This window comes from Rhinoderma darwinii, chromosome 2 (genome assembly GCF_050947455.1).
Source record: "Rhinoderma darwinii isolate aRhiDar2 chromosome 2, aRhiDar2.hap1, whole genome shotgun sequence".
Lineage (NCBI taxonomy): Eukaryota > Metazoa > Chordata > Amphibia > Anura > Rhinodermatidae > Rhinoderma > Rhinoderma darwinii.
The window spans coordinates 348,611,825-348,623,684 of NC_134688.1; the positions used below are offsets into that span (position 1 = coordinate 348,611,825).

The following is an 11,860-nucleotide window of genomic DNA, read 5'->3' on the forward strand; positions in this document are numbered from 1 at the left end:
AAAATATATTCTAATAAAAAAGAGGACTCAAAATGCACTAGGTGCTTCTTTGCTTCTAGGGCTTGTGTTTTAGTCCACGAGCGCAGTAGGGCCACATGTGGGACATTTCTAAAAACGGCAGAATCTGGACAATACATATTTAGTAGTGTTTCTCTGGTAAAACCTTCTTTGTTACAGAAAAAAAAATGAATAAAATTGAAATTCAGCAAGAAAAATGAAATTTGCAAATTTCACCTCCACTTTGCTTTAATTCCTGTGAAATGCCTGAAGGGTTAAAAAACTTTCTAACTGCTGTTTTGAATACTTTGAGGGGTCTAGTTTTTAAAATGGGGTGTTTTATCAGGTTTTCTAATACATAGGCCCCACAAAGCCACTTCAGAACTCAAGAGGTACCTTAAAAAAAAGGCTTTTGAAATTTTCTTAAAAATATGAGAAATTGCTGTTTATGTTCTAAGCCTTGTAACGTCCAAGAAAAATAAAAGAATGTTCAAAAAACGATGCCAATCTAAAGTAGACATATGGGAAATGTGAACTAGTAACTATTTTGGGTGGTATAACCGTCTGTTTTACAAGCAGATGCATTTAAATTCTGAAAAATGCAATTTTTTCAAAATTTTCTCTAAATTTTGCAATTTTTCACCAATAAACACTGAATATATCGACCAAATTTTACCACGAACATGAAGCCCAATGTGTCCCGAGAAAACAATCTCAGAATCGCTTGGGTAGGTTTAAGCATTCCGACGTTATTACCACATAAAGTGAAATATGTCAGATTTGAAAAATGGGCTCTGAGCCTTAAGGCCAAAACTAGGCTGCGTCCTTAAGGGGTTAATATAAAAAAAAGTCAACCCTTTAAAATGCCATATGGTCAATTTAACAACCAATAAATACATTGTTTCAGCTTCCAAACCTAATACAATGTTATCAACAGGGGCTCCCAGGTCATGTGATCCTCTGACACTTATGATTGACAATATTCTGTTATAGGAATACCCTATTTAATAACTAATTTTTCCAGCTAGTTTCATCACAAGTAACGACTCCCTTATAGTTTTCTGGTCTTTCTAGGTCTTGCTGTTGGATTGACACTGTGTTACTTACTGTGTTGCTTATACGGTTAGCGATTTGTCCTATTTTCGGAGAACTAGAGGTGATTAGTCAAATTCTATCTTGACTGTCTCCTGGTTTTCTACCAAGGACATTGGTGCAGTTTTGCACCCGGGCATTAAACAACCATGCCCTTTTGGAAAAAATCTAAGAAATATCATGTCTCCCAAATTCCTGATAAAGGAAATCTGATGGGAGACATACCAACTATGGAGGAGCCTAACATCTCGCTCCAGAAGTTTTCTGTCATCAAAGATATGGCAGATGAAAAATCCAGCGATCTTAGTCACAGCAAATATTGTGACATTACGTCAAAGAACACCAAGAAGAGCGCATTCAGCCTGCTGACCCGCCTGCGCTCCAAAAATATCCGTAAAAGGTATGTAACTAATAATTCTCATACATTGCTCAGATATCCAGAGCTGTGGTATAACAGTCACTCGATCTTTAATTCTCCCCATATCTTCACAGAAACTTTGGCAGCAGCGCTGTGATCGGCAATAGAGAACTGGATCGCTATTTCCCAGATAGACGGTTGAGACTATATGTTGCCACCTGGAATATGGAGGGAAAGGTGAGAAGTAATGTACAATATTTATTGTGACCCATCAGTGTGCGCGAGCTCAAGTTGGATGAAATGGGCCAGTAACCATGTCTCTTTAGTTTGTAGTTGAATATCACATAGACAGGTTATATTCTACCCTATGTCAGTTGAGTTGGCGCTCTTTGTATACAATATTAATGTTTGTATATTTTGAACAGGATTACCCGCAAAATGTGGAGGATCTGCTGTTACCATCAGATGATACGAAAGACATTTATGTTATTGGCGTTCAGGAAGGATGTCCAAACAGGTAAGTCTTCTCAGGTTGTCTTACGCCAGCCTATGACTGCAGATGGCCAGCAAGGCGGCTGATACAAATTCTCTCTCAATGCTCTACTTATTGTATTATCACTCCTTAATTTTCAAAATGTATCCCCAGAGGTTATTATATGGAGTGTTGATACAGATGAGTTGAGTATCTTAATCTTGTGTCATTTATTAATATGTAAATCTGAAATTGTGTCTTCTTGTAGACGGGAATGGGAGATAAAATTACAGGAGACCCTTGGACCACACTATGTATTATACCACTCCTCCGGGCTCGGAGTCCTGTATCTCACCATCTTTGTTCGACGGGAACTAATCTGGTTCTGCTCAGGTAAGATTCACATTCATACATCTACATAAGAAGTCTTGAATGTAGTCATTAGCTGGAACATCTTATTTAGTTATTAGACTTAGATGCCTAAGAGCTTGGCTCTCAGATTCTTGCCTTCTGAGTATTGGAGATCTAAAAGTTCACACCACAGTTACAAAGTATGAAATTATGTTCTAGTAATATTTCCATAGTTTAATTGGAAATAATTTCTATTCCATTGTTGCATGTAGTACTCTTAACCACTGACCCGTCTTTTTGTGTTTCATTTCTTATACAGAGGTAGAGCACACCCATGTAACAACCAGGCTATTCCACCATGTGAAAACTAAAGGAGCCTTGGGTGTTGCCTTCACCGTCTTTGGAACATCTTTCCTTTTTATTAATTCACATCTAAGATGTAAGTATTTACAATATTAATATATGACCATGTACAGTTTTACTTTGTATAAAATTGCTGCTATTTGATAATTAACTGAAATATATGGGATGATATGAAGAGATCTGTACTTATAATGTTTTGGTAAAAATAAAAGGTTTGTTCCAGTTTGATCAAACTTTTTCTAATCTATCAATCTCATTCTATGTTGTGAGTGGCCAGTAATACAGATACACGCAGGTACAATTAGTGCAGGAGGGGGTGGCGGCGGCTGGTTTCAGTTGCGCCGCCTCCCCCTCAGAGAGGCAGCAGGGCGGACGGTGCGGCCGTATAATCCCTCACAACCACCCCTCCTCTCCATTAGCGGCGGTGGCGCGCTGCAATGTGTTTTTTTGAAAATAATATGCGATTCGGGCCGCCCATATGATCATCCGCCACTGCTAATATGTATTTTTTTGTTGGCAGTTGGGGCAGTCAGCAAGAGGATCCAGGACTATAAAACCATCACTGAGGGTCTCCGTCTGCCTCAAATTATTCCGGAAAGAATCAACTCCAATGCCTGTGAGTATTACTTATGTGGTTGAACCTATGGATCCTTTTATCTCTCTATTTGTCTCCGTTGAGTCTAATGCAGTCATGTGCTATAATTTTTTTATTTTTTTTTTATTCTACAGTGGACGTCACCAGCCGCTTTGATCGGGTGTTTTGGTTTGGAGACCTCAATTTTCAACTTAAAGAGGACAGAAAAAATGTGGAATCTCTTCTGCAGAAGATCGAAGGAAAAGATATGTCCAGTCTCCTCAAACACGACCATCTGAATGAAGCCAAGAACAATGGTATATTTACTAGTAGACAGATCTCTATCACTCCTCAACCTTCATTAAAGGGGTTCTCCACCTTCTGACAACTGATGACCTATCCACCGGATAGGTCATCAGTATATCATCGGTGCGGGTCCGACACCTGGACGCTGCACCGTTAAGCTGCTCCAGTGGCCTGCGGGCACCGGATGTTATGGCACACAATGCTATGTACGGAGCCGGAAGCAGTTGGCTCCTTACATAGCATAGCTGCCATGATGCATAACTGCAGGTCTGCCTCCTATTCACTTGAATAGGAGCAGAGTTGCAGTACTGCAGCTCGGCTGCAATTCCGTGGCCGGCGCCAACTGCATCCGGCATGTACGTCCGGTGCTCAAAGGCACCGGACCAGCTGATTAGTGCAGGGTCCGGGTGTCGGACCACCACAGATCATGTACTGATGACCTATCTGGTGAGTATGTCATTAGTTGTCAGAAGTTGGAAAACCCCTTTAATACCACAACCACTTCCACAGATTAATACAAATCACTGACATGATGGTTGATATGTTCCCCAAATTCTTATATAGTGCTAAAATTATGAATTTCTCCTTTTTTTTTTAATACTGACAACTTTTGTTCTTTCAACTTAAGGGTCCATATTTCTAGGGTTCAAGGAGCACACCATTGATTTCCTTCCTACATATAAGTTTGACATTGGCACAGACACCTATGATACATCAGCAAAGCAGAGAATTCCATCATATACGGTAAGATATCTTATTTCCAGGTCTACAGAGCTTGAGAGACAATAGAATCCATGGGCCAGAGCACCCATTATATAATGAATCCCCTCCCCCAATGTAATGAATTGTTATTATTATAGCTGGAAGAGTAATTTCTTATGAACAAAGCTTTCAGTTAATTTTACTTTTATGTAGTGAGTTTGTCATCACAGTTTCCCAGTGTAATATGTTGTTGCCCAGTATGGGTCAAGGATACTTATTTAATGAAATCTGTGTGACCAAGTCAAACCTAAAATGCAATAAAGTCTCAATATTCTGCAATATAAATAAAGTAGGCCCAACATTTAGGTCTGTGTTGTTTTGCAGTTTAATAATATATTATAATATGATTTCACTAATGATATTTGTTATTTTCATGACCTCTACAGGACAGGGTGTTGTTTAAAAGCCAATGTGAGGGAGATGTGCGAGTCCTGAGATACGACTCTTGCCCTGTTTTGAAGACCTCAGACCACCGACCTGTTTTTGGCATCTTTGAAGTAAAGATCAGGCCCGGTTCAGATGAGTAAGTCATGTTTTCCTCCATGTTGTTGGTATGATACTTTCAGTAGCCGTCATTACTACATGGTCCTTATAGCCAGAGCTCACACTTTGGGGCAGGTGGCTGTACACCTTGGTGACAGTACTGGAGGATTATAGGATGTGAAACTAAGCAAAGTGTGGTTACCTGCTAACATTATCATATGTCTTACATAAATATATTTATCATTCCAGCATCCCCTTGGCTGGTGGACGCTTTGATCGTAAAATCTATGTAACGGGCATTAGGAGGAAAGGACAAAAAAAGTAGCTGCATCTGTTCATGACCTTACAGGTAAGAGCTTTGTAGTTGTCTATTATGTTTGCAGTGAAAATGTTCTTCCATCTCTTAGGTTTTCCTCTGTATCTGTAATTTATTTTATCAACTAATTTAACTAAAGTGTAAATAAGTATTTTCAATCTTAAAATTCCAACTCCTTGTATTCAGACACGTTTTCATTTCTGAATGAAGGTTGTGGGCTTTGGGGAACAACTTCCCCAACTGTAAGCATGTATGTAGTATAGTACAATGAGTTTCCTAAAGGAACCTGTCATCTGAATGGATGGAACAACTGGATTTTATGATGCATTAGCTTCTAAGCAAAAATGATGGATACAAGGAACATTGCTATTGATGGAAGACATTACTTGGCATCTTGCAGGACTCCTAAGGAACAGTTACAATCTCCGGGGCATAAAACATCGGAACATTAGAAAGTTCCCGTAACATGCTGAAGAGCGCAGCTCTAGGTCAGACCCACTGCTTGCATCAACCATCTTCAAGGTTTGTAGTGTGACGCCAAGGATCAATTAAGAAATTTATTTACCTCAAATCACCTTAAAAAGTCTTCTAGATTTTGTGTCTGCTAAGAAACACACATTATAGAACATTAATAGCAAATATTTGTCTTGCAGCATAAACATCAATTCCGCAGTACAACTGGCGAGAATAGCGCTCCCTGTCACCGGAGGAGCCACCATCAATGCTGATAGAAAGGTAAGTTCCTCTGGATGTGTCCCCTCTCTATATTTATCAAGCAGCCTGAATGATCAATATTTAATAGGGTTGTGTGCTTCTCCCCCCAGAACAAGTCAGCAGATATCAACAGAACATCAACACCAATAACAACCAAGGGCAGAATCTGCCATCTTACAAGAATTCCAATGGCGAGACTTAACATTTCTACAACATCTGTCACAGAAGAGACATCAATGTGGTCACCAGGGCATCAATATCACCCAGAAGACCAGGTTCAGAACAGGACAATATGTCATCTCTTCTTGTGTCTGTGGAATCCAGATTTTCCACCCCTTACTGATACTACAGTATATACTGTGACATATACCGTAGTTTTTGCTGGATCTTGTATTACCATCATCTTTATCATTATATATTTTGATCCACAAAAACCTTAAATAAATCATTAACATCAATCCATAAGTGTGACTGGTAATTGTTATGTGCGCGGCTGCAGCATACTACAGTGTATACAATTCACCTAACCGACCCTTCACAGCGCTATTTGTGTGACATCGCGTTTAATCCAGTGGTAGGTGACAAGACATTGTATCATATGTACACAATACAGAGTGTATGGAACGTGCCGCCATATGTACTGGATTATATACTGTAGGACAAAGAGTGCTAGGAGATGTAAAACATTGATATATTTGATAGTTGCTTAACCACTTAAGGACGCAGCCTAGTTCGGGACTTAGGGCTCAGAGCCCATTTTTCAAATCTGACATATTTAACTTTATGTGGTAATAATGTCGAAATGCTTAAACCTATCCAAGCGATTCTGAGATCGTTTTCTCGTGAGACATTGGGCTTTATGTTAGCTGTAAAATTTTGTTGATATGTTCAGTGTTTATTAGTGAAAAATTGCAAAATTTAGAGAAAATGTAGAAAAAAATAGAATTTTTCTAAAGTAAAAAATGCATCTGCTTGTAAAACAGATGGTTATACCAACCAAAATATTTACTAGTTCACATTTCCCATAATTCTACTTTAGATTGCCATGATTTTTTGAACATAAACAGCAATTTCTCATATTTTTAAGAAAATTTCAAAAGCCTTTTTTTTAAGGTACCTGTTCAGTTCTGAAGTGGCTTTGAGGCACCTATGTATTAGAAACACCCACAAAACTTCCCGTTTTAAAAACTAGACCCCTCAAAGTATTCAAAACAGCATTTAGAACGTTTTTTTAACCCTTTAGGCACTTCACAGGAATTAAAGCAAAGTGGAGGTGAAATTTGCAAATTTCATTTTTCTTGCTGAATTTAATTTTATTCTATTTTTTTCTGTAACACAGAAGGTTTTACCAGAGAAACACTACTAAATATGTATTTTACAGATTCTGCCGTTTTTAGAAATGTCCCACATGTGGCTCTAGTGTGCTCTTGGACTAAAACACAAGCCCCAGAAGCAAAGAAGCACCTAGTGCATTTTGGAGCCTCATTTTTATTAGAATATATTTTAGGCAGCATGCCAGGTTTGAAGAGGTGTTGAGGTGCCAAAAAAGTAGGAATCCCTCAAAAGTGACCCCATTTTGGAAACTGCACCCTTCAAGGAATTCATTTATGGTTGTTGTTACCATTTTGACCCCACAGTTTTTTCACAGAGCGTCTTTGAATTGGGCTGTGAAATTAAAAAGATGAAATGTTTTCCAATAAGATGTCATTTTTGATCAAAATTTCTTATTTTCGCATGGAACAAAATGCCCCATTTTGTTGCCCAATTTGTCCTGAGTGCGGTAATATCCCATTTGTGGTGATAAACTGCCGTTTGGGCCCATGGGAGGTCTCAGAAGGAAAGAAGCGCTATGTGTTCTTTGGAGTCCAGATTTTGCTGGATTGGTTTTCGGGTGCCATGTCGAATTTGCAGAGCCCCAGAGGTATCAAAGCAATAGAAACCCACCAGAAGTGACCCCATTTTGGAAACTAAACCCCTCAAGGAATTCATTTATGGGTGTTGTGACCATTTAGACCCCACAGTTTATTCTCAGAATTTATTTGAAATGGGCTGTGAATTAAAAAAAATGTGTGATAAACTGGGCCCATGGGAGGGCTAAGAAGGAAAGGACCACCATTTGGCCTACTGGGGATTTTCTGGTACTAAGTCATGTATGCAGAAGCCCCTGAGGTACCAGTACAGTTGAAACCCCCGAGAAGTGACCCCGTTTTAAAAACTACACCCCTTAAGGCATTCATCTAGAGGTGTAGTGAGCATTTTGACCCCACAGGTATTGTTTAAAAGATAATGCGCAGCAGATAGTGCAGAGTGAGATTTGAAATTTTCTATACATATATGCCATTTCAGTGTCTGATATATTGTGCCCAGCATGCGCCACCGGAGACATACATCCCATAAACTGTAATGTGGGTTCTCACGGGTACAGCAATACCCTACATGTGGATGTTAACAGCTGCCTGGGCACACAGCAGGGCCCAGAGTGTAAAGATGAGGGGGATAAGCTGTGAGGAGTGCATCATGGTAAGTAAAACTGGGGTAGATTGAAAATCAAGGGATGTATGATACATTTTAAAACACTTTCATACAGAGCCCTGGTTTTTCGGGACACGTGTCATATTGATATATTGTGTCTTACCCTATCCCCCTCTTATAGCAGACTTTGCACTTCTTTTGACTTTTTCCCTTCTTGCCAGTTTGGGGAACTCCTCCTGGAAAGTATTGCCCTGGTACGATGCGTGTTGCCTTGCTTCCAGAAGTACTTGGTGCCCCCCTTCATGGTCCCTAAAGATTAGGTTCTTGATAACCACCTCTTGAAATTCCAGGAAAGTTCCCATCTGGCCTTTACATCGATGTAGTAGGTACGCATTGTACAATGCAATCTGAATGATGTGCACGGCCAGCTTCTTATATCACACCGCATGGCGCTGTAGGGCTTCAGGACTTGATCTGACAAGTCCACCCCTCCCATGCACCTATTGTAGTCCAGGATGCAGTCTGGTTTGGGGTTCTCTGTACTGGTACCTCGTACAGGTACATGGGCACTGGTATGGCCATGTATTGTTGTCAATACAACGACATCTCTCTTGTCCTTGTACTTAACACACAATATGTTGCTGCTAGAATGTGCCCTGCTTCCACCCCTTCTTGTTTGCCCAAGCAGTGTCTTAGGGAGGTGTAATGTCAGGATAGGGAGACAGACAGGTGAGCCCTAATCTATCCGCCACTCAGACCCTGCCTACTTTCACAGCCCGTCCTAGGCGACGGTGTACAAATGGGCGACGGTCCATATGCTCAATATGTGCACGACAGACAAACAAGACAAGGGTACACAAAAGCAAAAGGAAGTGGGGCAGTTGCCCACGGCAAAACCGTGAGCAACAGAGTAGTGGATGAGCCGAGTCAAACCAGGAGTGTACGTGGTAACAAATGCAGAGCAGGAGAATAGTCAGTCAAGCCAGGGTCAATATGAAGCAGAGGTCAATGGTAACACCAGGAACAGCAGAGCCAGGAAACAAGAGAATCACAGGCAAAGGACAAGCATCAAATGAAGTTATAAGTAGACCAAGGGCGGGAGCTAGAACCGTCTGGCCAGACTGCGATAGGCTCTCCCACTCCTCAGCCTACCAGCCTGAGTGGTAGCAGATCGAGTCACTCTAGCAGACCTAGACACAGATGCAGGCTTATTAACCACGGGCGTTGACACAGAAGCTGTGTCAGGCAAATCCTTCACAGGAGGCCTCTCCGATTTCTTCTAGCAGTGCCGCATGCCACAGTACTTCTGTAAGCGAGGCACTTGAAGAGTAGGACGCTGGTATAAAAATTATCCAGTTAGAGGTGGTAAACCTGGTCCAGCAGTGGGTGCACCAAATCCCACCCAATTTTTGTGTTAACTCCCAGTAAGGGGGGGCATTCTAAGGGCTGAATACTGCTGTCCTTGTAAGTATACCCTGATGCACTCTCGCACAACTTATACATCTTCACGCCATACCTTGCCCTCTTACACGGCAGGTACTGGTGGAATTGAAGCCTCCCTTTAAAATGGACCAGGGACTCATAAATAGAAATACAATTCTCGGGGGTGTATGCTTTGGAAAATCGGTCACTAAAATGGTCTAATAGGGGTCTCCGTTTATACAAACGGTCAAAACTGGGGTCATCTCGGGGTGGGCGCTGCTCATTATCAGTATAATGTAAGAAGCGAAGTATTGCCTCATAACGCATCCTGGACACGGCCATACGGTACATTGGGGTGTGGTATAAGAAAAAGCCTCTTTTTTTTTTTTTTTAGTTACCAGTTTAGTTCTGAAGTGGCTTTGGGGGGGCCTATATATTAGAAACCCCTATAAAACACCCCATTTTAGAAACTAGGCCCCTCAAAATATTCAAAACAGCATTCAGAAAGTTTATTAACCTTTTAGGTGTTTCACAAGAATTTAAAGCAAAGTAGAGGTGAAATTTACATATTTCAGTTTTTTTGTAAGAAAATTGTTTTTATTCCTTTTTTTTCTGTAAAACAGAAGGTTTTACCCCGAGAAACACTACTCAATACTTATTGCCCAGATTCTCCAGTTTTGAGAAATATCACAGATGTGGTCCTAGTGTGGTAATGGACTGAAGCACCGGCCTCCGAAGCAAAGAACCACCTAGAGGATTATGAGGCCTCCTTTTTATTAGGCACCATGTCCAGTTTGAAGAGTTCTTGTGGTGCCAAAACAGTGGAAACCCCCCAAAAGTGACACTATTTTGGAAACTAGACCCCATGAGGAATTCATTGTAGTTTTCATGGGGTGCATGTGACTTTTTGATCAGTTTTTGTTCTATTTTTTTTTTTTTTTTTTAAAACAATCCAATTTTATTGATACGAACACAGAAATGAAATAACACATTAACATTCACATTACAATTTTCCAACATCGTATACAATAGTGACAGCATATCAGGAAATCCCCAACTTCCCCCCTTTCCCCCCTCCCCGCACAGCCCCCCACTATATCTCCGCCCTTTGTTTCTAGTACCATTCCTGGTCAGAGCACATGTCTCTTATCAAGTTTCCCCACCACCCCTTCTTTGCTCCAGACTCTATCACCTCCAGTTCCTCAGACGACTCTCGCCCTTAGTCTGCTCAGTTCAGGTGACAGCACCTCAGGACAGGCCAACCATCTGCTCCATTGTTTCTAAAAAAAAAATTCCGTGCCCCTTTTAGAAAATATCTTATGCTCCATCAGGATATTATAGTTCAACATTCCTACAATTTCCCTCATCCTTGGTGGCTCCGCGTCCAGCCAGTCTTTAGCAATGCATTTCCTCGTTTGATATAATATCTTGGCAATTGCCAGGCTTGCCATTCTGTCACTCTCCAATTCTCCCACCGCTCCCAACAACATAACTTTAGGGTCTGCCGCCAATTCCCGACCATACACCTGCTTTATCAGGTCCAATATTTCCCCCCATAGGGTCCTCAGGGCCTCACATGACCAAAACATATGCAATATGTCCGCCTTCTCCTCCGTGCACCTAGGACATTTAGCATCCGCTCTAATACCCAACTGTTTTAATACCCACGGGGTGCGGTACACTCTGTGTATCAGGAAGAGTCGTGATCTCCTCTGCGCCAGACTGAGCGATAAGTGACATGTGGACGCTAATATCTCCTCCCACTCCTCCTCGGTCAATGGACCGACATCCTGTTCCCATTTCGCTTTTACCAGCACCATTGGGTTTCCCAAGTGTTTGGACAGTAAGCTCCTGTACGCCATTGAGATCAGGCCTTTGGTCGTGTCAGCCCGTCCCACATACTCTAGGACCCCAAGAGCACAGACCGTGAGGTCCACCACATGCGCCTGCGCCTGTAGGGCATGATGGATCTGCAAATATTGGTAAAACATATTGTGCTCCAGTGGAAATAGGTCTTTCAACTGCTGAAATGATCTCAGCCCGTTATCATCATACAGGTGTTGTAATCGCCTAACCCCTGCCGATTCCCATTTTTGCATGCCCTCTAATTGGTATAATTCCCACAAGACCGGATTATGCCATAGGGGAGTATATTTGGTACACATTCCCACTCCCAGG

General features: G+C 41.3%; 1 protein-coding gene and 1 long non-coding RNA gene across 2 annotated transcripts; both read left to right on the forward strand.

Annotated features, from left to right (window-relative positions):
- Window positions 1–1,231: 1,231 nt before the first annotated feature.
- On the forward strand, window positions 1,232–5,101 carry LOC142741863 (phosphatidylinositol polyphosphate 5-phosphatase type IV-like). The gene is made up of 8 exons (XM_075851190.1): window positions 1,232–1,489; window positions 1,582–1,684; window positions 1,873–1,954; window positions 3,154–3,249; window positions 3,363–3,524; window positions 4,142–4,257; window positions 4,662–4,798; window positions 5,008–5,101. Exons 1-8 carry the CDS (start codon window positions 1,239–1,241, stop codon window positions 5,081–5,083), a joined length of 1,023 nt encoding a protein of 340 aa, XP_075707305.1. The 5' UTR covers window positions 1,232–1,238; the 3' UTR covers window positions 5,084–5,101.
- A 376-nt stretch (window positions 5,102–5,477) lies between these two features.
- Window positions 5,478–6,081, forward strand: LOC142741310 (uncharacterized). The gene is made up of 3 exons (XR_012881087.1): window positions 5,478–5,596; window positions 5,728–5,809; window positions 5,899–6,081. It is a non-coding gene; the product is annotated as an uncharacterized LOC142741310 (long non-coding RNA).
- The last annotated feature ends 5,779 nt before the right edge of the window (window positions 6,082–11,860 follow it).

What these genes read in the sequence shown, in the direction of transcription:
- LOC142741863 (XM_075851190.1), top strand. Translation starts at nt 1,239, where the DNA reads ATGCCCTTTTGGAAAAAATCTAAGAAATATCATGTCTCCCAAATTCCT. An exon ending in TCCAAAAATATCCGTAAAAG is followed by an intron (nt 1,490 to 1,581) that starts GTATGTAACTAA and finishes ATATCTTCACAG; the next exon opens with AAACTTTGGCAGCAGCGCTG. An exon ending in AAGAATCAACTCCAATGCCT is followed by an intron (nt 3,250 to 3,362) that starts GTGAGTATTACT and finishes TTTATTCTACAG; the next exon opens with TGGACGTCACCAGCCGCTTT.